Consider the following 25,986-nt stretch of genomic DNA (forward strand, 5'->3'; position numbering starts at 1 on the left):
AGGGTTCAATTCCATTTGTTCCATGAATTATCCCACTTCCTTAGGCAAAATCCTCAATCTCTCTAAACCTCAGCTTCCTCATCAAGTAAATGGAGATAACAGGTTCTACATGACACATGCAAAAGCTTGTAGCACAGGGTCTGGTGTGCATTTTACCCGCCCCATAATGGCAGCTCCTAGTACCCCAGTTATTCTTGCTATGCTACTCAGATGACACCTGCCCTACTCCACCGTTGGGAAGGATGCTTCAGAAGTGCATCATCAATTTGCACAGCTCAGCATTTCCTCTCAAGCTTCTTGGTTCTTACTCTAGTCATTTCTAAATGATACAGTCATAAAGTCTTTTGAGACAAGAAGAGGTGATGGCTTCAGTGGACTTTTTTTTTTCTTTTTCTCAAGCATGGCATGATGCTTTTAGGCAGGACAAGCTGGACACACGACCTACAGCAGGGGCCTTGACTGCAAAGAGTGAAGGTGACTCTGAATGCTCTTCCACTGGGAAGGGAAACACATGCATGGCCCAGTCTTTTCCCTTTTCTTTTGGAGAGTGTCTGAACTTGGCAAGTCCAAAATAAAAGGAAGGAAGAATTCACTCCACAAAAACTCTGTATGGAACAGTAAGTAATAATGTTATCCTGAATTTCTACATAATAATGATTAGCACTTATTGAGCACTTAATATAGGCGTGGCGTAGTGCTAAACAATATTATGTTTTTAAATCTTCACAACTCTATGAAATCACCACCACTATTCCTTCCATTTCACAAAAGAAACCTTAACAGTATATAATACAGCATTGTTATATGCGATGCAATTTACTGTAGAATACTTCAGAGTAGATGTTTTGATACAAATGTGAATGCTAATTTTAGTCTATATATCAAAAATGGTCAATTGACCTCATTAGGAATATACCTTCCAGCTAGTATTAAAACAAATGGCTACATGTGCTATGGGTATTTATCTCTGACCAACACCAAGAATTTTCTCAATTACCACAATGGATATTAGAAGTGAACTCTTACTGGTAAAACTGGACATGTCCACTCTGTAGATTGGTTCAATATGCTGCAGGAGGCTTGCCTTTCTCTACAAACACCCAAATAAGTACCTTGGGAGCTCTATCTTTAGAAATAGTGCCCCTGGCCAGACTTTTAAACAGACTTGCCTTCAGCTGCTGACTCAGGCCTCTCAGTTACCTGACTCCAAATAGAACGTTAGCTGACTCTTGCAAATAATACATTTGCTCTGATGCAAGGGGCCATCAGAACACCTAAAGGATAAAGAGCTGGAACCTCCTTGAGCTTTAAAACAGTAGGCTTTTATTAGCATACTTGCTAATAAATATCTGCATAGATGGCAGAATTGGCCTGAGACTGTTTGTTACAGACTCACTGCTAAATGTTGGAGGATGCCAGTAACTACTAAAAATATTTTAACATGTACAAATTACCGAATTGGCTTGGATTGTTCACTGCAAGGACTTAGGCTGTATTTCCTAAAAATGAACACTTATCCTATCGGCCACCATAGGGACTAATCTTTACCTCAGGAGATGTCTTGTGTCAATGAACTAGGTAACTTTACATCTGGTTCTGCAAGTGTCCCTAGAACACCGATGGCCAAAGAGTAGACTCTCCTGTTTACTGAGCAGCTACAAACAGAGAAGGGCAATCCAGCTTAATAAGATAACCATCAAGCCCATACATTCTGAGTGTTCCTAATTCAGCCCTATGTTGGATTATCATCTCTAGAGAAATGGGAAATTGGCAAACTTAATCTAGATTCCATGAAGTCTGGGGAAATCACCAGACCTTACAAAAATGTCTGGCTCTGCTAATATAGCAAAGGGCCTCTGTGAATGTATGTACCGTGGCCAAGGTACAGCCCTTGCTGCGTCTCTGCATTCCCACCCACTAATCTTCTTTTCCAAGTTTGTTCCTGTTTGCATTCAGTTGTACTTGGTTGAAAATCTGTTCTTAATAACATTAATAGTTAAAATTAAGATTATTTTAACCTTTAAATAACTTATGTTTAACAAAACCACAACATTTTCTAAATAGAAAGACCCAAACATTTTAGTAACCAAATAGGAATATCATTTTTAAAAGAAAGTTTTTTCAATACAATACATTTTGTTACATACATATTGTCATACAGTGATCAATACTTCTTAACTTGAGAATTTCATGCTTTTACATACCAGAAAGCCAAATAAGAAGCAGATTGTCAAGTGCTATGATGGCAAACAGCTGTCAAAAATCTATGATTCCAACCCCCCCATTCCTTTAGTATACTGTTACAAAAGTTGAAATGCTAATTCATTAAGGATTTCTTAGCGTCTTCTTCAGGAAACTCACTAACATTCTATCAAGATATCAGGCTTTCTGGGAATTTTCCTTTCCAGTCTGGCCCAGAGCAATTAGCTTGGCCTGAATAAGGATGGTAATTAAAAGCAGAGAGCATTTACAATCTGATGAAGAACTGAGGGCTAATGCTAAAGAAGCTTCACGGACCTGCATGTGTTTCCTGGCCTCTCCCAATATCAAGTTTCTCTGGAGTTCACCTAAATCATGATGATGTCCCACCAAAAAATCACATTCCATACTTCCCCAAAAACCATATCTTTAGCAAGAAAACCACTGTTAGGAACTTTTCCATCAGACCCAAGTAACACAGTATAAACAATATGCCTTAAGCAATCAACCCTTTCCCCAACATATTGCATTTAGCAACATGCACAGAAAAGAAGCACTGCAGAAATCTGGTTCATCCCCCAAATGTCCCTGTTCTTCCTTCAAAATCAGTAACTGCTGCTTAGATGGAGGCGGCATTCATAAAAACCAGTTGCTTCAGACATAAACTTGATCATTCAGCTAGGTTTTCAAAAGGAAAGACAAATACGACACATGCATTTTGGAGACAATATTTTAGACTCTCTCTTAGTACCACCATCCATTTTGTAGCAATATTCTTTATATTATTTCTTCTGTAATCCTTGGGGTCTCATTGTACCATTTTAGGAAAAGTATAGTGCAGACAGGGAGAAACAAACTGTAGTGCACAGTAAACAGAGACTGGTGGTAGGACTGAGAGAAAGCCACTTGGCCTCTCTGAATTCATCCTGGGTACTTACTCTGTGCTAGGCACAGTATCAGGTTATAGAGACACATCATAGACTGCCCCGGTCCTTACGTTACTGTTCAAGAGATAGACAAAACAAGAATTTTTAAAGAGACGGAAAAGTCAAAGCACCTAATTAAGATAATTCTAAATGATCATAATCTCTATGAAGAAAATCTATAGGGGACCTGAGATGGAAAGGCAAGGGGCACATTTTAGCTGAGACAAGGAACATGGGAAAGAGCCTCTTCCCCAGTAGAGGAGCAGGGCAGCAGGGGAGTCTTTCCAGTTCAGAAGGAGAAGAATGTTCAAAAGCCCAGGGGAGGGAGAAAGTTTGGGTTGTTCAGGCAACTAAAAGGTGACCAGCACAGCTGATGTCCTGAGAGTGAGGGAGAATGGCCAGCGATGGTGAGGCACTATTGACCATGGTAAGAACTTCGGGGAAATACAGAAAAAAGCACATCACAAGTACAACTGTAAGGGATTATTTTCAAGGATTTCCTGAATGCCCATTATATACTTGACAGCCAGATTTGATTCCAATCTTGCCAAAATCTTGTTTAAAAATTCCATTCTGGGCCAGGCGTGGTGGCTCACACCTGTAATCTCAGCACTTTGGGAGGCCAAGGTGGTTGGATCAACTAAGGTGAGGAGTTCAAGACCAGCCTGTTCAACATGGTGAAACCGTCTCTACTAAAAATACACAAATTAGCTGGGCGTAGTGGCACACGCCTTGTAGTCCCAACTACTCGGGAGGCTGAGGAAGGAGAATCACTTGAACCTGGGAGGTGGAGGTTGCAGTGAGCTGAGATTGTGCCACTACACGTCAGCCTGGGCAACAGAAGGAGACTCTGTCTCAAAAAAAAAAAAAAAAAAAAGCCCTTCTGTTATAACAGTGGACAAAAGTTAACATCATAACAGTGGGCAAAAGTAATATCTTAACAATGACACAGCTGATATGTCAGAATGCCATTATCCTAGCTCCTGAAACCATGGACACATGAATCCAGATCTTTTTGATGAATGTGGCAAAATCTTTGTTGCATTGGTGGTGTTGGGCACCTGAGAAAGAAGCCCAGTCTCATGGTGAAGATGCATCCACTCATCACATGCCTAATGAAGATGGCCTTGAGCAAGGATGCTACATGCTGAGTGAAATGTTGGAGATGATGCCATTCTTATCTAACAGCTAGAAAATGTAGGTATTTTCACATGCCCTCCAACCTTTGGATCTCTGAGTCTATGAGATTTATACACCTGATTCTATACATACACTTATTATGTGCCTGATGTGCCTGATCATATATTGAGGATGCCACAGTTAACCAGACACCATCCCTCTCCTCAAGGAATTTAAAGTTCAGTGGAAAAAAGTTTATTTGGACTTCTTAATATAATAGTACAAGAAGTTCTAGGATGGTGCTACATGCTTTGGAAACACGCCATCAATGCCCCACTCTAGACTGGAGGTCCATCCAAGGAGGTCAGAGGAGATGATGAAACCGAGACCAAAGGATAAGCCCAGAGGCTTCTGAATGGGGTGGGAGGAAGAGACCACTTCCTGCAGAGAGAACAGCAGGTACAGTGGTTTAGGTGTGAGAGAATACAGGGCTGGTTCTAGAGACTATAAATGTGTGAGTAGGGTAAGGCTGGATGGTGGCATGGAATGGGGAAAGGCCCTATTCAAACTGTAACCCCCAATGTTGGAGAAGGGGCCTGCTGGGAGGTGACTGGATCATCGGTGCTGATGTCCCCCCTTGCTGTTCTCCTCACAGTGAGTGGTCATGAGATCTGGTTGTTTAAAAGTGTGTAGCAGCTCCCCACTCTCTCTCTTCCTCCTGCTCCAGCCATGTAGGATGTGCCTGCTTCCCCTTTGCCTTCTGCCATGTGGAAGGAAAAGACTGAGATGTTCACTGGGGTCAGGTCATCAAGGGCTTCAAATGCTTTGAATTTAGGCTCCCCTGGAGGGTTTTAAGCTCGTGGTGATCCTACTTAAGCCAGCAGTGAGCCTTTGGATTCTCTAACTTATTAGTTGACAATTAAAATAGCTCAATTATTTATGAAAACTTTTCAAATTGGGTCTTCAAATATTTTCCAGAGGCAGACAGAAAAAGTCATCCAATGTGGTCTCAAGATGTCCCTGCACTTACAAGGTGTGTGGACAGTGTTTCCCACTGGTCCCTGCTATTGGAATACCATGGGGGTCCATTGAACCCCATGTTCCTCAAAGGAAGGATCTTTCCATGGAAACAACTGCTCCTTTAACAGTTGGCTAAGTGACAGAGAAACAGACTATAGGATGAGTACTCCAGCCTTGCCTCATCTTGGGCTGCTTTTAATTTGATCACTTCGGAAGAGAAATCAATGACAAGAGTGTTTAATAGTTGTTTCTATCAACCAGAAAAGATGCTGATGTTCCAGATTTTTAGATTAAACACAATGAAAATTGATTTAAAAGCATGTTCCTTCTGCCTGAATAAACTACTGGCTTTGCTTTCCCTTTCTTTGTTCAGAACAAGAGAGAAATTTCCCTTAAGGACCTTGCACTGAGAGACAGACTGAGTCATGTCTGCTCTATACATCTAATAAGAGCATGTGTCACCAGCAGAGTAAGGTTAGGAGGAGCTCTCAGTGGCCATTTCACTCACAAGTGGGTGTGAAAGGTCAAGAAGGCAGGGGAGGCAAGAGTGATTCTCTGCTACTTTTAAATAGAAGCAGGCTAAGAGGCCAAGTCAGGTGAAATGTTCTTACCTATGGTGTCTTTGTGCCATGGCCTCATAGATAACACATTTATATTTGGCACATCGATTCTTATGGGGTAAAGGTGAAAGAATGAAATCTTTCATATGGAGAAAATCCTGTGTACAGTAACAGAAGAGAAACTGGCAGCTGATATCAAACCACAGGCTGATTCTCTGGGATTATTTTAATTGTTCTTCATGCTGGTCATAAGAGGAATGTGTTCATTTTAGTCTAAACCATGTCAAAGCATGAGAATCAGCTCTGAGAACTTAAGTTACCCAAATATCTGGGCCATGAAGTAGGGGAAAAGCAGTACAGATTTGGTTGTGTTGGCCAAAATATCTTCCTCAGCTCTCAGAAGGCACAAGGGAGAGAGGGCTTCCCACCACCCACACAGCAGGGATAGTCTATGGAAGAAGGGCAGCATCCTCCAGGATGTGGGGCCACTTGTGTCCACTGGGGCTGAAAGGAGGATGTGAGCCTGGGGCTCAGAGAATAGGAAAGAAGATCCACTCCTGAGAGTTAGGATCAGAGCCCAGCCGGGCCATAACTTACAGAAACCTCAGACAGAAAGACAGAGGTCTAGAAATGCCAGCTCCTTCCGACTCTAGGCATTTCCTTCTATCCAGGCCTCTTTTGTTGTTGTTACTGTTTTGTTTTGTTGTTTTGTTTTTGTTTGGTTGCTGTTTTGTTTTTTTAAATTGGAGACAGGGTCTCACTCTGTTGCCGAGGCTAGAATGCAGTGGTGCAGTCATGGCTCACTGCAGCCTTGATCTCCAGGGCTCAAGTGATCCTCCCACCTCAGCCTTCCGAGGAGCTGGGATCACAGGCACATTCCACTGTGCTGGCTGATTTCTTCAATTTATTTTTTGTAGCGACAGGGGGTCTCACTATGATGCCCATCTCCAACTCCTAGGCTCAAGCAATTCTACTACCTAAGCCTCCCTAAGTGCTGGAATTACAGGTATAAGCCACTGCAGCCAGCCTCCAGACCTCTTAGAAAATATTATCCATAGCCCTGGTTGATCTGTTTCTATCCCTTGGCCTTCTGGGCCATAACTGATTGGATAAATGATGGGCATCTGACCTCAATGGAACCATGGGCTAGAGTGAGTTGTGTATATAATTTGCTCAGAAATGTAAACTCAGATACACACACACACTGATTTCATCCTTACTGGATCTGAACTGGGGCATTATGTAAAGCCAGGACTGGGAGGAGACCAGGAGACCGTGTTTCACTGATGATTGGGGGTGGCAAGTAGGAGGGACATGAAAAAAGAACAAAGAAGGAAGAAAGAACAAAAAGAGTGGTCATTTGCTCTTGGTGGCTTCTTGCTCCTTGATGGTCCTTGACCCTCCTGGGGCTGCCCGAGCCATCCAGCAAATTTCTCACAGCTTGAGTGGGTTCTCTTGCCTAGAGCCAATGTTTTCTAAGAGGTGACAGAAGTACAATGAGCCAGTGTTTGATCATCAGAAGTGATGAAGAAAAATAAGGCCGAAATATGATAAAATAGTCATATTACTATACTAACTTCCTCAATTTGATTTTTGAATACAGACACAACCTGCCAATCCCCATAGCCATCTTTCCTAACTGGACTCAACCCAGCACTCTGTTGTAAACTTAAGGGTACAACAGAGAATCCACAGCAGAGAATCCTATATGACTATTCTCAGAGGTTGACACCTGATTACTTAGAATACTACCTAGGCTCTGCAGTGCCAGGAAAGATGAAAACAATGCTTCAGAGCCTCCCTGGGATGTGGCCAAGCAACTGGGCTTCATGTCTCCATCTCCCAATACCTACCAGGGGACCTCTGCTTCTATGTGCTTTATATGAAAGGGTCCACAAGGACATTTAACTAAAGGGCTCCATAGCTTAACAATATAGTATTATAATTAATACCCTGCTGATGTAGTACATGATCTTAGGCATGGATTGGTTTCGGATTCTATCAACAACTTTTGTGCAGGACTCTGGTACTTCTCAGTCTTCCCAGGATCAATTTCCTTTTGGATTGATTTCTCCTCACTCGGTGAGATTGAGGCCATTAAGTCATAGGTCCGTCTCATCTCTCAATGTTTGGCTGTGACTCAAACAGGCCTATCTATCATAGGCTTAATATAAATGCTGAAAGGCAAATAAATTAAGGGTTATAAACGTAATGAAAGTTAACAACATTATGTTAGATACCAAAAACAGTAGAGCCATTTTTGGCACCATGTAGAGAGATCCTGTCTGGGAATTCAGCCAGTAAGAGTCAAGGAACAGTGGCCGGGCACGGTGGCTCACATCTGTAATGCCAGCACTTTGGGAGGCTGAGGTAGGCAGATCACAAGGTCAGGAGTTTGAGACCAGCCTGGTCAGTATGGTAAAACCCTGTCTCTACTAAAAATACCAAAAGTTAGCCAGGCGTGGTGGCGGGCACCTATAATCCCAGCTACTCACGAGGCTGAGGCAGGAGAATCACTTGAACTCAGGAGGCAGAAGTTGCAGTGAGCCAAGATTGTACCACTGCACTCCAGCCTGGGCAACAGAGTGAGACTCCATCTCAAAAAAAAAAGAGTCAAAGAGCAAGTCAAAATAATATTGGGATTAACCCCTGATATGGTTTGGGTCTATGTCCCCGCCCAAATCTTGTGTCAAATTGTAACCCCCGGTGTTGGAGAAGGGGCCTGCTGGGAGTTGACTGGATCATGGGTGCAGACGTCGCCCTTGCTGTTCTCCTGCGAGTGAGTGAGTGCTCACAAGAGCTGGTTGTTTAAAAGTGTGTAGCACCTCCCCACTCTCTCTCTTCCTCCTGCTCCAGTCATGTAGGACATGCCTGCTTCCCCTTTGCCTTCCGTGATGATTGTAAGTTTCCTGAGGCCTCCTCAGCCACGCTTCCTATACAGCCTGCGGAACCCTGAGCCAATTAAACCTCTTTTCTTTATAAATTACCCAGTCTCAGTCTCGGGTAGTTCTTTATATTAATAGCAATGCAAGAAGAAACTAATACAACCCCTGAATCTAGTCACGCCTCAAGACAGAACTGCACAGACATCCTGGTTCCAAGAGTCATCAAATTGCCTTTTTGACCACTGCCACTTTGCACTGGAAGCTGTGACTTGTAAACAAAGAGTGCTGAATAATCCATCATGTTGTATGATTATTCAGGCTAGATGCTCTTATCCATTTGTGTATGGCAGAGGATAGAGGCTGTTCTTTCATTACAGACAGTTGCAAATCATTAATCCATAAAAGCAGAAACAACAATAAACACCTGAAATCTAGAAATCATTTTCATTTTTAGCCCTAAGCTTTTCTACTAGTTGACAGTCACCCATATAGAGTGTTAGGACATCTTTTCTGAAGATAATAATTTTATATCATTAATTCATAGTTTTATAATACCAACTCTGTTTAACAGAAAACTCTAGAATCAATGGAAGAGGAAAATATTTGGATGGATATAAGTGGTACCAAAAATCGGGAATACACTCATATTTTTAACATCTCCTGGAAAAAAATAATCATAACAGTAATCTGTTTCAATGGAAATAAAGTACTGTAATATTTATAGTCTGTGCCAGAGTTATAATGACTGCGGGGCCAGAAGTGAAGTGTCACAGCATGCTCCACATGTTTTTAACACAGTTTCTAAAGGCTCTGGAGGCTATTAAATTTAATGAACCCATCTGCTATGAAATAGAGGTCCCAACATAATCAGTTTCCTCCTTGCCATGTAATGCAGATGGCATTCTCTGTTCCACAACGCAGCAGGATGGTTTATGTTTCTCTTTACATGTGTCTCTTTGTTTTGACGATTTGAACTTCTTTGATATGCAGCAGTGTCTTGGAAAAATACTGTAAATTCCATTTCCAAGCCCAAGAACATCCTTAGGATGGTTTTGACCCCATATAATTGCTTCTAGGCAGTAAGAGGTTATAGCTTAATCACCCAAATGACTCCTAAATGGCCTAGGTGCCATTCCTAGATGGGAAACTGAAACAAATGTGCAATTTATCAAATGCGAAGTGTTTTCTCCAAGTTGGACTTAGTGGGGGGTGAGGAGGAGGGACACAGGTCCAATTTGCAAATGTAACTAAATTGGTTTGAAAAGTTCCTACAAATTGCCTACTGAATTGCATTACCAGCAAACGGGAGGGGCAAGAGGGCTTGATAATGAATTCTCATTATTTTAAATGGTCACATTCCTACTGTTTCTAAAACATTTCTTTGCTTCCCTTCTGCGTGTCACTGCGGTCTGTGTAAACTCCCCTGGAGGGGCTGATCAGGAATGCTGATGCTTCCTTGGTTTGATATTGGTTCTACTCTGCACAGCAAGTTGAATAGCATTCCCAAGCTGATTAAGACCCAACTCCAAAGCACAAGTCATTTGCTTTTAAAATGGAACAAATTCCATTGTTAATGATTTTTTGCTCTGCACCTAAGAGATAATGACTATGCATGACTTGTATTCATATGAGAGGCCTACGAATTTCAGAATTCTGGTGTTTGCTGTTTTGTCAATTAATACATGAGATCCTATTAGATTCAACATAATTAATGTTGTTAACATTAAGTCATTTATTTGGGTTTCACCAGGAAAACAAATTGAACAGAACAGCCAAGCAGGAAACAGAATATTTAATCAGACTGGTAGCAACAAGCAGGGAGAATGCGCCCTGAAAGGAAGTTTTGTCAGTTTCTGATTCTAGAATTGGTTAAATGCAATTGTTGGCTCTCATGTGCAAGAACCCAAACTCAGCTTCTGTTCACAGCTAAACTTTTATCTTGAACTTGTCCAGAACCAAAACTATGAATCAATGTATAATTTAATAGCGAAAGCACCATACTCACAGGTCATTTTTAAGCTATTTATTTAAGCATTAAATCAGTTATATAATTATATTTATTGCTGCTGGGTTTTCAGCCACAAAAACTGATGAGTCAAGCAAAGAGGAATTCCTTTTCCTTAACTACCCAGATAATTACAGAGAAAGAAGAGTCAGACCATATTAAGCCACCTTTTGGGAACAAGTGTCCAAACGTACTAGATAATCAACAAATACTTATCTACTCCCTTAGTATTTAGTAGAAATAATACACATCAGCAGGGTCACAGATCTTCTGATTCCTAAAGGAATCATAGCTCCTTTCAGACTGCAATATAACAAAGAGAACCAGGCTCCTCTGGGAAACATCAGTGCTAAGTAGAAATGTTATGATGAAGAATGGACATAGCTACCCTAAAACCTTCTCTTGACAGTTTGCAGGAGATACGGTTGCATTTCCTTCTGGCATTATCTTTCCCTCTCAGACCAGAGCACATGGACAGAGACCACTGGGGTAGGCAAGATTCAAAAATGGCCCCCAAGATTCGTGACCCAAGTACACACCCCATCAAATTCCCTCTCCTTGAGTGTGAGCTGATGGGATATCCCTGGTATAATTAGATTACTAATCAATTGACTTGGAGTTAATTAAAAAAGAAATGATCCTGAGTCAGCCTGACTTAATGGAAGAAGCTTTTAAGGGAAGGTGAAGCATCGGAGAGATGTATTTTTGCTGGGCTAGAGGAAAACAAACAGCACTGTGTGACAGCCTACAGGGGCCACATGGCAAGGAACTTTGGGTGGCCTCTGGGAGCTGGAGTGGTCCCCAGCTGACAGCAAGCAAGAAAATGGGAACTCAGTCCTATACGGGAAAAGAACTGAATTCTGCCAACAAGCTCAATGAGCTTAGAAGAGGCCCCTGAGTTGCAGATGAGACTGCAGTGCAGCCAACACTTCCTTGCAGCCTTGTGAGTGCCTGAGCTGAGGATCCACCTAACTTGTGCTGAGACTTTTGATCCATGGCAACCTGGAGATGATACACTTGTGTTGTTTAAAGCCACTAAGTCTGTGCTGATTTGTTAAAGGGCAGTAGAGAACTAGCAGAGCCATACAAGTGATGCTGATCCACATAACGGGAGTGTACTGGTTGTTTCTAGATGGAAATCACAGCCGCTCACACACCAATTAGTGGCCCCTCTCTCTATGTCTGGAAAGATCTGTTCTCCTTCTTGGAGTACACAGCTGCCCGAGGCCACTAAGAGACAATAAGACAAAAAGCAGACACTAACCCAGCCCCCAGATCCACCACATCAACCAAGGATGACACAAACAAATCAAGAAAAATTACCCTATAGAAAGAAAGAAAGAAAAATTAAGTATCAATTTTCTCTGAATGCAAGGAAGATGTTTTTTTTCTCCCTAGTTTTTTATGGTTGCTTTGCCCATATTCAGCACAGTGGTAATTTTTTTAGCAACTTTCTTTACAGTCTTTCCAAAGCATTCATTTACAGATCCACAGAAACAATGACTTTCTTTTCATACTTACAATTTGTTGGTTTAAATAATATTTAATTCATTTATACAATTATGATAAAATTACCACTGGCATCAATAGGGTTGGGAATGAAGACAACTGACTTCAAGTAAGCTTGCAACTCAAGCATGGGGAACAGACATATGCTTCATGCACCAGAATGGCCTTCCAGATCACGTGTCCAGGGTGCTGTGGGCGACAGGCACAAATGGTTGCATTGCCAAGGGTGCTTAACTGACACTGAGTTAAGCTGTGGCCAATTAACCCTTTTCCCGTTTAGAAAAACAAAGAAAAAGTGCAGCTTGCTGCCAGCACTCATTTAATTTTGCATAAACACTGTTTTTAAGGTTGTAGCAAATCTGACTGATTTTCAATGTGAAAATAAAATATAAAAACTGTTCTTGGAGTTATTTCTAAAACAGAACTAAATCAAAATTGTTTGAATCGTCAGAATCGCTTATTTTGGAAAAATCGGATTCATCAAACGAATCTTCGGCCAACAACTGTTTGAGAATGATGTTAACATCATGTGTAGGAATGCAACATTCTCTAGGATTTGACATTTTTAGCGATTGAGAATTAGTATATTTTGTAAATGTAAATACTACTACTAAAAACAGAATGTTTTGGGAAACAGAAGACATCATTCTCTTTATAGAATATTTATAGAAAAATAATAATAAAAGTGAGATATTTCGTGGCAAAGTTATCTCGGGTTAAGAGCTGCAGCCCCAAGTGTCGGCAGCATTTTCAGAGCAAATGGGCAAACGGTGAAGGGAGCTGCTACCGTATTTCCCTTTCCTTGTGTAATTCAGCAAGGGCTCTCCTCAGTAAGGGTGTTAGGGGTGAAGGGTTCTGCCTGGCTAGTGCAGCACAATCCCAGTGTTTTCTGGGGACACTGACCCAGGCACCTACCCCCAGACATTAGTGCCTGGCTCACAGCACATAATTACAGCCAAATGAATTCCAAAGAATTAAAGAGTATCTTTAAACAAACAATGTTTTCCAAGAAACTCATCATACTTAACTACCAAGTTCTATTATGAATATGGTAACAATCATGTAGTTACTTTGTGAGACCCAGCTCAAAGAAAGGAGAATCCAGTATTTTCAAAAACTTCCTTGAGCCCAGGAAATAAACTCACACTAGGTTTTCTAAAATTGGGAAATGACAATAAATAGTATTTATTGCATTCATACTATGCATAGACATTTAATCCTTAGAGTGAACCCTGGAAGGCAGGTCGTATTCTCATGTTAGAAATGAGGAAAACTATACTTAAAGAGGCTAAGTAACTGGCTTAAAGTCATAAAGCAAATATGGATTAGGCATGCAATTCAAACGTGGGATGCTGTTCTAATCTAAATTCAGTGCCCTTAGTGAATAAACTAAGGTAGATGATAAATATGCTTAAAAAAAAACCCAGAGCTATCAATACCAACAAAACATTAGGCTACTAAAATGCAGTCAATCACCAGCCCTAATGCCAAGTGCTCCTGGAGTCTAGTCTCTTTCATTGCTGCAAGCTGGGTCACCTTAGGGTAATGCTGGCTTGAAACCATCCTGGATGTGTCAGGACAGTCATGAATTCGAAATTGCTCATCTCTCCCTTGATCTTCTGGGTGGTTCCAAAATTGGTGAGCATCTCAGAATTTAGACTCTGCAGATGAGTTCACCATGTGAATCCTATTTTGACTCTGTATAAATGATGGGGTTTTGTTGTTGTTTGTTTGTTCGTGTCCTGGCAGAATCCAGGTCCAGATAAGGAGTTGGAAGAAACTGCTGCTTCCTGGTCAGAGGTACCTGTTGAAGCAGCAGCTGCCTTCTCTTCACCCAGCAGACCTAACAAAGAGGAAGACAGACTCCCCAGTGTCCTTCCTGGCCTGACAGGTTGCTCAACACCACGAAGAGGAGAAGGAACCCTCAGAACATTCTACCGGGAGAATTATTTATCAGGGCAATTTGCAAAGATACAGCAACAGAACTTTGGGAAGCACAGCAACAATGTTGGGCTATCATTTTAGGGATAACCTGATTCTGTGGGTTTAGTTTTATGAACCTCAAAGAGTTCTTTAAGAAGTGGAATAAATGAGCTCTGTCATCTTGGCATACCAAGTTTACTTAGTAATGGGCCACTTGAAATGTTATTTTATTTTAAAGTAAATAAGAATAATTATGGCACAGAATGTAAATTTTATGCAAATGTTTAAGATAAAGCAAAAGACATCAGAGACTTTCCTCTGTAACTGCATGCCCAGGTCTGCCCCAGACCATCTATTTTGGCTCTGTGGTCACAAAAGTTCTTTAGTGCAAAAGTTTGAGTAACAATGGGTTCTCCCTCTAACTTCCTATATCTGTATGTAATTAGCAAATCTAATACAACCACCGATTTAAGTGATGAACATTACCTAAACCAAGGCATTGTATTAATGCAAAGCTGTATCTGCTTCATGAACTTATATCTGCCGTGAGCATCAGGTTATGCGTCCCTGGTCAAAACAATACATAAGTGTGATGTGTCTTTCTCTGCAGGGACACAATGTCCATCTGCTTCTCATTGGTGGTGCTAATTTTGAGGACCCGCTCAAGATGTTGCTGAGATTCATCCAATGTACAGTATACTAAGACAGTGTACATAGTATCCCACTGTTCAGGTGCTACTTTTCCCCCCTCATGACTAATGAAAAGTCTAGGGAAGCATTTTGAGATCATAAAAATACCCTGCTCATCACTGAACTTTCCCCCTAGATTTAGCATCCATTGACAGACCTTTGCCCTAACTGGTCTTTACCAAAATGGTTGTAAAATAGTGATTTTCCAACTCCATCACTCCCTCCTCATTTACCAGTCAGCACTCCATTATACACTGCACTCTTCTCACCCACTGACTTACCTATCTGGTTCATATGTTTGGGATTTGTTTAGTTATTTATTATCAGTAAGGACATGTGGATTTCTGTTTTATTCAACAAGTTACAAGCCATTATTGTCATTCCTTATTTTGAGGCTCAAATTGTCCCAGATTTGACCAATGAGAGCCTCTTCATGCTGATCCTGTGTCCTTCTGACATGACCACATTATTGTTTTGGGCACTTCCTTAGTTTCTGGCACAAAACATTCCAAGCTTATTATTATTATTGTCATCATCATTATTATTATTTGGTACCTTCTCTGCTGCAGCCCTGGAATAAGCAATTACTCTAAGGGTCCCTGGCTCCTCTTAGTGGGGAGTGATTTTTAGAAGCCAGAATCTGGGTACTGGATGGGCTCACTGCTACTTGGGTGCCACTGCTTGTAGGTCCTTTCGAAAGACAGAGTTGGGATTTTTCAATCAAGTCTAATACCGTAGGCAGATCCCCTGTCTTCAGCATTTACACGTTTGCCCAATACCACCATACTCACAAAATGGATTCAGAATTGCTGTAACCATATTACCACAAATGACACCAAATGGAGTTTAGAATTTATTTGCAGTTCTCTTTTCCTCCCTAGCTTGAGGGGTAGAGAGTGAAAGTATTGTGTTCAAAATTTAATATTGTGTGTACTACTTATTCTAAAGTTTTTTTCCTCCCTTTCTGAGAAATTGTTATTCACTTGAAATATTATTGGATTCATTTTGTTCTGTTTGCATTCACTTTTAATTTTTCCCCAATCTTGTTTAATTTTTGAATACACAGAACATTAATATGCTTTCAAAAGTCAAAACTGTGCAAAAAGGTATACTCAGAGTTGTGTCATTTTCTCCTCAAGCCCTGCACCACCTCCCATATCCTAACAAGATGTGGGAGGTGGTGCAGAGAAGATGGCTTGGGGAGGGAATGATAGTTCTGTTGGTAACCAGTTCTGTTGGTTTCTGGTTTATTCTGTTTCTTGTTTTTGCTTTTTTTTTTTTTGTAAAATAAGTAATTACATATCTATCTTCTTTTTTCCTTATTTCCTATATAAAAGGTAGTATGCTATATATAATTCTTGCAAAAAGTAGTATGCTATATGTGATTTTGCTCATTTTACTTAGAAGTATATTCTGTAAATCACTCTCTATCAACTAACGCAGGTCATTCTCATTCTTGTTTTTAATATTGACTCCATTAGGTGTAGGTACCATAGTCTATTCAATCTCTTATGTTTGGACATTTAGGTAACTTCCAATATTTTGAAATTACATGCTGTTCTGCAATGAACAAACTTGTACATATATATTTTTGTGCTGTTAGAGGTTCATCTTCAGGGTTGAATTCTTAGAAGTAAGATTGCTGGGTCAAAGGGTAAATGCAAATTAACTTCCATAGAGATTGCCCCATTTTGCATTCCCACAATCAATGAATAAGAGTGTCCCTTTTCCCATAGCCTCACCAACAGAGTGCATGGTTAAGCTTTTAGTTTTTGCCACTCTGATGGGTGAGAAATGGTATCTCATTATAGTTTAATTTGCATTTTTCTTATTATGAAGTTGTACATCTTATGTTTAAAAGCCATTTTTTATCCTTTTTTTGTGAATTGTCAATTTTTTTGCTCATTTTGTTCCTATAGCAATTTTGGTGGTTTCTCCCCAATTTTAAAAAGTTCTTTATATATTGGAGATTATTAATTCTTCATGTGTGCTATGTGTCACAAGTATTTTCTCCTATTTTATCATTTGTCTTTTGGCTTTGCTTATGATGTGTTTTTGGCTTACAAAAGTTTTTTTTGTTGTTGTTCTTATTTTAAGTAGTCAAACTTATTTATCTTTCTCTTTATTGACTGTAGATTTTGCAGTCATTGTTAGAAAGTCTTCCCAGAATCTGGGTCACAGAGGAATTTACCCAGGTTTTCTTCTACTGCTTGTAATGGTTTCATTTTTTACAATTTAGACGTCTGATCCACTTGGATTTCTTCCTTGGGTATGATGTGAAGACTGAACTAATTCTGTTTTTCTCTAAATGGCTATCTGATTTTCCCAAAAGCATCTATTATAAAGCCCATCTTAGCCCCACTGATCTGAGACATCACCTCTATTATATACTAAATCTCCATATGTAGTTGATTTTTTGGACCTTCTACTCTACTGATCTGTCTATCCAAGTGCTACTACCATAATGTTTTAATTGTAGAAACTGTGTCTTATATTTTTTTAAATTGATGAAACAAATAAAATGACTGAACAAACTGGCTATTCGGGGTTTGTACACAAAACCACTGAGTGATTTGGTTACTTTAATACTAGCTAGCCACATTCCTCCTCCTCCTCACTCCTATTTTTCCTGTCTTACCCAACAACATATAAGAAGAGATGAAGTTATCACCATAGCTGCTATTGTTAATACGGTGCCAACATAAATGGGGCAGCTTATTTTGTTTCCATGATTTAAAACCAAACTGGGGACAGACTCAAGCTGATAAAAGCTCATGGTCTCCCCAGCATCGGAGAAGCCTTTTCAGCTCAACATTCATCTTTATTCAAGATGACTTTTCCTGGGGAAGGAGTCTTCCTTTTTGATAAGGAGATACATTCATATTTCCAGGGCCGCAATGCATACTTTAAGGCTGAGACAGGGCAGGCTGCTGTGGCCTGGCCTGTGTCATGGTGTCCCCTGAAATGAGTTCCCACATGCTTTTCCTGCCCTGAGTTTGCCTGCAGCTGCCAGAAGTGCAGCAGGAATGAGAGAGCCCAGGGAGAGAAAAGCTGACCCATGACAGCCATCGAGATCACTCCAGAGGACAGCTGTGTCTGGGTTACAGTGATTAATGTGATGTTAATCCCAACAAAAATGACTGGAGAGAGGCCCTGTGAGAACATTTACAATCAATAAATGAAAACACCACTCCCATCAGACTCATTATCACTATGAAAAATCACCCTGAGATTACATAAGAAACCCAGCCATTGAGCCATTACTTGATGATTGGCAAAGCTCCTCCTTTTCAGCTAATTCGGCATCAGAATCTGCTGCTTAGAATTCGGCTTTAGAATGGGCCCATGGTCAGAGTTCAAACAACAATCCATTGCCTACTGAACCACCATTCAAGCATATTCTCACTTATGCATGGGAAGAAAATGCAACTGCAGCCTCCATGGTGGCCCCAATTCATTATTAGAGCTGAGCTTTGGTTACATTCCCAATTGAGACACAAAGATTCATTGCCAGGACTGGGGCTCACATATGGTGAGGACAGAATCTAAGAATGCTTATAATCATTGCTACACTGACAGAATTTGAACACATGTGAAAAAGTGGGATAGAAGTTAACTAGAAAAGACACAAGCAAAACGTGATTTCTTTTGTGCAGACCACATACCTTTCTGAAGTACGTGTCATACTTTCTAGTACATTATGATTTTTCACCAACTTTGCTTGTCAAGGTGACCAACACTATACATACAATCAAAAAAAGTGTCACTGAACCCAAAAAATAAGAGTGATACAGTTGCTATTTTCTGGAATTAACACAATTTGGGGATGGGGGTAAAGCTCTTTCCCCGTGGACTCACAGTGCTGTCAATGTAAGCTTCGGTCCACACCACATCATGCTCCTGGTCGATGACTTTGGGCCGGCTGAGCACGTGAAGGTATTCCATGACATTCTCCTGCACATCAGCCAAGGTGGAGATCTGGGTAAAAAATCCTGTCAAAACCCAAGGGAAGGCCAGGTTTAGTAACAGACAGGAAGACCTGCAACTGGGAATATGCATATGCCATGCCTTCTTGCTCTCTAGCTAGTTTCCTTCTTTTTTCTTTTCAACGTTAGCTCCTCTCCCCCATCACCCACTTTATGAGTAATAAGTTCATGTTAGAAAATACAGTCAAGCAAATGTAATAAAATTAAAATCAACCATAAACTCATCTCCCAGAGGAAGTTCCTGTGAATTCTTTGGAGAATATCCTCCCAGACTTTATATGCACACCCCCCCCATATATATATATATATATACATATATATATATACACACACACACACATACACACACACACAGTATATGTTCATGCACACATACTGTGTGTGTGTGTGCGCGCGCTTATTCCCTGGTAGAAATGACAGTCCTTTCTACATGATATTTTGTAACCTTATTTTTTCACTTTTGTGAGTCTATTTCCAATGGAAAAACTAGGAACCACAAAAATTAAAGGCTAGTTCATTTTTATAAACATAACAATAGTTACGATTAATTTTTGAGTGCTAAGTGCCATAAAATTTGCTAAACACTTGATTAACGTTGTCCCTTTTCTTTGTGACAACATGTTTAAGTGCAGATGACTGTGCCCCTTTTAAAGATAAGATGTCTGATGCAGATGGGGGATATGTTTTTTGCTTATGTTCTCTCAGGCATCAAGCAACAAATACGGATGATGAGTCCAGGTTTGTAAGTCTCTTAATTTGTCCCTTTTACTTCTACTGAATTTTGCCCTTTTTATGTTTGAGGCTAAAATTTCAGCTCATATCATGATATGGTCCCCAGTGCTGCCTTTCAAATATGTTGGGTAGACATGATTTCTTTCTTTGTTTTTTTTTGAGATGGAGTCTTACTCTGTCGCCCAGGCTGGAGTGCAATGGCGCAATCTCTGCTCACTGCAAGCTCCGCCTCCCGGGTTCACGCCATTCTCCTGCCTCAGCCTCCTGAGTAGCTGGGACTACAGGCGCCCGCCACCACGCCTGGCTGTTTTGTATTTTTAGTAGAGACAGGGTTTCACCGTGTTAGCTAGGACAGTCTTGATCTCCTGACCTCGTGATCCGCCTGCCTTGGCCTCCCAAAGTGCTGGGATTACAAGCATGAGCCACCACGCCCAGCCAGGTAGACATGATTTCTAAGCATGAGAAACATTCTCAACATGCTGTTGTCTTGTGATTGGGGACACCATTTTGATCTTGAGTTCCGGGGCGCTGCTATGTTCCTGTACTGCTGAAGAGCTTGGGGTCACATCAGCTTTGCTATAGGTTAGGAGATGTTAAAAGGGAAAGGGTGAACTGAACACAGGCCTGGATCCCTTGGAGGGAGCCCTTCATTCACACATTTATTGAAGGTTTTCTTTGTGTTTAGCACTGAAGAAGCTGCGATTAACAAGGTGAGCAAGACCCCTGCCCCCCTGGGGCCTGGCAGTTCTGAGTAAACAGACAATTACAAAATGGCACATTCAACATTAAGCTAAAACATATAACAGGCACAGCCAATCAAATGTGGTTACCTTGAGCAAGGGCCAGTGTAGCTGGAACCTGAAGGATGAGGACCAGTTAGCCAGAGGAACTGGGATTAAAGATGGTGTCCATCAAAACAAGAAATATAAATAAGGGCCCAGGATCAGAGAGAAGCAGGCCCCTTCTAGGAACTAAAAATAGCTCAGAATGGCTGGAGTTAAGGAGTTGGTAGAGAGAGGGTAGAGTTAAGATGACATAAGATGACAGAAATGGGCAGGAGGACTGTCACACAGAACTTGGGAAAGAGTTTAGACTTTATCCTATAGGCAGGTAGTCAGGGAAGGACTTCAAGCAGGGGATGGACACAGATTCTTGTTTCCTCCTCATGCCCCTAAATAAGGATCCTAGGCTCATACCAGCTCCTACTTGCCAAACAAATCGAAGAGAGTATGTGTGCCTCTGAGGCCAGCTCCATCACAGCACTAGTTCCAGAGTTTATAGAATCTCTTAGTGACTAACATAGGGCTCAGGATAAGGAAATACCAGCTCTGCTGTTGTCCAGAAAGGGTCGGGACCCACCCAGAGGATTTCTAAACAAAGGCCAGCTGGTTTGAATTTGGTGTGCCAAACCCAAACCAGGTTGGGACCATGTGGCTTCTGGGTTCCTGATGACAGCTCTGCATAGTGCTAATTAGTATGCACTGTCACTCCTGCCTGCCCCACCCTCCTGGCCTGGGCCACAGCCTTTCCCATCCCAGGGGAAACAGGGTCCCAAAGGAATAGGCTGTGAGTTTCTGTCCTAGTTTGAGACCTGGGAGCAGGGCCTATGTTCACCTCTCTCAGCCATCAGCCACCATAGTTAGGGAGACCCATTTGGGATGCTGCTCTAGCAATGCTCCTAGGTGGTTCCTCTTAGAGGCATGGTTGGAAAGGACAGGTTTTAAAAAGGATTGCCAGAGGACAGGGAACACGCCACATCCATAGTTATCATCTCTCCAAGCATGGAGGCTGCAATCAGCGCTTGATAAGAAAGAAAATATTTCATCTCTTCTTTAGTAGGCAAATCTCGAGCTCTGTGTAAGGGGTCTTGACACAGAGGACAAGCTAAGAGGGGTGCTACCATGTTAAAGTAGGGAGACACAACTCAATAGCTCCAGACCTTTAGGATACAGGGACGAGTGCTTTGCAGTGTCAAACAATTCTATTTAGGCGCCTGTGCTCCTGGGTCCAGACAGCATCTTGTAGGAGTTCTTCTCGGTTGCCTGTATTCACATCTAATCCTCAAAGCCAGCAGTAAAGCTCTCTGATTTGGATTTTCCAAAACAGTGCCAAGGGAAGAAAGATGAATTTAAGGAGGAGGGTGGGAGGGATAGGTTATTAGGATAGAGAGGGAGTTGGGGGAAAACAATCATACATTTGGAAAAGGACAGAGCTGAGAAATCATCCCCACTTGGCCTGGCTTATCACAGCCAAGGTTCTGAAAGATTACAGAAAGCTGACTTCTCTCCAGAGCGACAGACCCACGGCCAACTGTATACCTGACACCTCCACAGGGATAACTAGCAGGATTCTCAGGCTGAACGCATCCAAAGCCAACTCCCAACTTCCCTTCCCAAATCCATTCCTCTCCCAGTTGGTCATTCCCATCTCAGAAAATGGCACCACTGCCCAGAGAGGCCAAAACATAATTATCCTCCATATCCATCCTTTCCTCACCCCACCCCACATGTAATGCACCAGCATGTTCTTCTGGTCCTATCTCTAAAATAGATCTAAACTCACTTCCCAATCTCCACTGCTTCACTACACCAAGATGCCATCATCTCTCACCCAGAGTCCACAAGAGTCTCCCCACAAATCCCTCTCCCCCCTTGTCTAGGCTCCTCACAGCCATCAGAGATTGTCTAAAAGGCTGCAGCAAATCATCATTTTCCTGGTTGAAATCCTACAATAGCTTCTATTTAGAGTTAAAATAAAATCCAGATGTCTTACCCTGACCTCCAAGACCCTCCCTGAACTGGCTCCACCTACCTGGGTGACCTCATCCCTGCCATCTCCCTCTTGCTCACTGTTCAGGCTCGCTGGCCTTCTTTCCCCGCCTCTCACATGCCAACCGCGTTCCCTTCCTCAGGGCCTGTGCACCTGCTGCCCTCTGCCTGGGACACCCTTTATCCCATTTTCCATGTTTGGTTCCTTTTTGTCACTCAGGGCTCAGCTCAGAGAGGCCCTCCCTGACATTCCTGTCTGAAAGTCACTTCCTCTCCCTTCACCCTGCATCAGTTCCTTCAGAGGACTCATCCATCATTGGATTCTCACTCCCTTATTGTGTTCTCTCTAACTGGAATATTAGCTCCATGAAATGATTGAAAAATCCCCACCTTGTTGGGGGCAATATTCCCAGAACAGGGAGGGCAGGTATGCAGGAGCCATTAGTAAGGTGGGAACATTCACTGAGGTCTTACTGAGATCCACCTTGCCTTTCTGCATGTGGGCCTCACAATGGCCCAAAGCATGTGCTCACCGTGTAGGGGAAGAAACACAAACTCAGAGTCAGTAATTTGTCCTGGATGAATTTGAATCCAGGTTCATTTGATTCCAAAGCCTTTGCTCTGAACCACTGAAGACACTGCCTCTTTCGCTGCTGGGAAGGGACAGGAGAGCAGCTCAGAGCTCCTCCCCCAGGAGGGTAACTCTAATGGGCTATTTGCCTATTGTAGCTGGGGAACTTTGAGGATGGGGATGGGGCAATATATGACTGTCCTCTGAGCAATGAGCAATAACCAAGTTCTACTCAAAGTTCTACCCAGTCTATACTTCCAACTTATATTTCACTATGTAGACCAGGGATGCAGATATACAAAAAGGTAAGAAAAGATAACATTTTAAAAATAATATTGACCATAACAATGTATGCTGCAAAGCTTATGCACATTTGATTCCAACTCATTAAAATTTAAAATCTTTCTGAGTCTTTTTTTTTTTTTTTTGGTTTTTAAATGTCTTAGTATAAGTTTTAGTTAACAAATGATGGATAATAGGAAATCGCTAAGGGCTGGAATCTGGCTGTAACCATAGACACTTCCCTTGTTTTCCCTCTGTATTCTCTCAGGTGGCCACTTTCCCTCCCCTTTCCCTCTGTTTTTTTCCTGTTAAGTCCTAGGTCTTGAATGTTTATTCTCTTTTTTAATGTGCTTTTTTGGACTTCATATATCATGTAAGAAAACAGAATCAGCAATCATTCGGTAATTACCAAGGAGCAATTAATGCTGAAATTAGCCACCTATTACAAATGGTCTGCTCATTTTTCTCTATAACATCAATTTATTTACCTTATTCCCTTGCAGAGCTCCTTCTGTGAACTCTGGGTTACAAATACTGCATGTGATAAACCATATGCAGCACAGTGTTTTGTGTTTCTGAGATATTACCACCCTTACTTGGGGATTTTTACAGTCTTTTGCCTCAAAGCTGCCTGGGCATGAGACACTCCTGTGGTGAGTCATTAAATACTCCACTTTGCGACGACCAGATCCGAGGGTACCAGGAGTCTGTCCTCAGTGGGCAGATCCTAGCTGTCTACCTCATATAGTGAGGTCCTCCTTCCATCTTTGGAGTGATGGGTGTAGCTTCCTTTGAGTCTCTGAGTCTTTCCAAAGACTCTTCCCACCTTACGCAAGGCAGGCGGAAAACCTGAGAGCCAGTACCAAAATTTCAGTCTCCAGAGGGTGCCGAGATAAGAATGAGATTTAGGAGGGCAGTGAAGGTGATGCTGTGGCTTCCCTGGTTTGCATTCCCTATAAGCAACGGTGTACTTGGAAGACGCTCCCAATACTGTGTTCTGTGTCATCCTCCTCCTCCTCCCTGTCAAGATCACACACTACTGAAAAAAACACTTATTTCTATAGAAAAAGTTACAATTTATAAACAGCTTCCTACCTCCCTGTCTTCTTTGACTTCACAAAAAACAAGCGAGAGGCCTGTTGAGTGTTGAGAGCAGAAGAACCCATATTCATGGTGTTGGAGAGAATGGACATCGAGGGCAGGGAGCCCAATGGCCTTGGTGGGAGAACGGCACTCCTGAGCAGAGCTCTCAAAATCAGCTTGAGCCTCGGATCAAGGGACACATCTTTTCCTTTGTGACTATGACTACATTTTAATTTTTAACTCCACGTTAAAAATACAAGAAAAAGAAGAAAACAATCTAAGGGTACACACTGGGGAAATAGGAATGCTGTCTCTTTCCTATAGCTCTGTGGCTGCACCCATCACACCTTGCTGTGGTTTCTCCTGGTCTCATCTTATCTACAGCCTTAATGTCCCCAACTCTGAAACATCAGGACCTGAACCATACCACTGTGCAAGCTGAAGCAGTGCCATTTCCAGAACATACAGGCTGGGCATAAATTCCAGCTCTGGCCTTTGTTAATTATGGCACATTGAAATCCTTTCTTGCTCTCTAGTTTTCTTTTCCTAGATTACCTCAAACGAAGAGAGATATGTAAGAGTTCTCTATGAAACACAGCTTTCTCCTCTCCAAAGAGAAGCAGCCGCACGTCTGGTGAAGAGTTCAGGCTGGGGCTTTGGATCACCTGGGCCTGAATCCTAGCTCTACCGCCTGCTGGCTGGTAATTTGGAACAAGGTGCTAGTCTTGCTCAGCCTCAGTTTCCTTCTCTGTAAACAAAAATAATGATAACAGTACTTCAAAGAGCCTTTAGGAGGATCAAAAGAGGTAACGCACAGATGTACTCTGTTCTATGCCTGGCACTTAGTGAGCAGCTTGTCATCCTTAGTTGCTGTTTTACAATAACAGCAAGCATCACCATCTTCATTGCCACTCAAAATCTCTGATTCTAAGGAATGTGTGCAATGAACTACAAAAGGTATTTAAATAGCTGCTGTCTGTGCCTTCCTTCACCTGTCTTGAAATAGCAAAATATTTTAATTGCCACTTTTCTCCTGCTGCCGCCTATGACCATTCCGGCCTCATAAATGTGAAGTATCTTTTGGGGGACACTACATGTGGAAAGATATAATGAGGTTAAGAATCTTTTTATTGAAAAAAGTTTAGGAGCTGGACCTTCCAGGAAGTCTCAGGCCACCAGTTCTCTTTGAAATAAGGAGAGAATGACCTTTAGCCCACGGAAAAGGGGCAAGCTAAGCAGACGACAACACATGTGGCATTTCCACTGGACCTGATGATGACTGATCGGTTGAGAACCCAAACATGGAGGCCCTTTCTTTATTTGCACAGCTGGAAAACACCCCATTAACTGTGATTTTTGAAGGAGAATCAGCCAGTGCTTATTTAAAATCTTGGCATACTGAATGTTAGAGAAGGTCACCATGGCTTTGTGAAATGTCTGGGCTAGTCGGTAGTCAGCCCTCTTTTCTGTTTTCCAGTTCACTTATTTTTGAAATAGTGTGAACGCAGAACTTTAAATTCCACCAGCCATTCTACAGTGGCAATGATTGTTTTAATGTATTTAAAATGGCTTGCTGCTTTGTCTCATTAGGGTTGGTTCCCTCAAGACAGGACCTACTTATGCATAAAATGAAATAAACTCACAAGCTCCAGGCCTCCCTGGATTTTGCTGGTAGAGTGGAGGAGACAGAGAACTATTGCAAGGGGTACGAATGTCCCCAGACATTCA

The 25,986-nt window shown here is 41.8% G+C and overlaps 1 protein-coding gene across 4 annotated transcripts in view; it reads right to left on the reverse strand.

Annotated features, from left to right (window-relative positions):
• CACNA2D3 (calcium voltage-gated channel auxiliary subunit alpha2delta 3) overlaps positions 1-25,986 on the reverse strand; it is a 962,218-nt gene that overhangs the window by 300,213 nt on the left and 636,019 nt on the right. For all 4 annotated transcript variants that reach the window (XR_004029736.1, XR_004029737.1, XM_030811589.1 and 1 more), the window contains exon 13: positions 18,695-18,828. Coding sequence is in view for 2 of the 4 variants with exons in the window: in XM_030811589.1 (XP_030667449.1) it covers positions 18,695-18,828 (134 nt within the window). In the remaining 2 variants the exon portion in view is untranslated. The remainder of the gene's footprint in view (positions 1-18,694; positions 18,829-25,986) is intronic.

This window comes from Nomascus leucogenys, chromosome 4 (assembly GCF_006542625.1).
Source record: "Nomascus leucogenys isolate Asia chromosome 4, Asia_NLE_v1, whole genome shotgun sequence".
Taxonomy (NCBI): Eukaryota; Metazoa; Chordata; class Mammalia; order Primates; family Hylobatidae; genus Nomascus; species Nomascus leucogenys.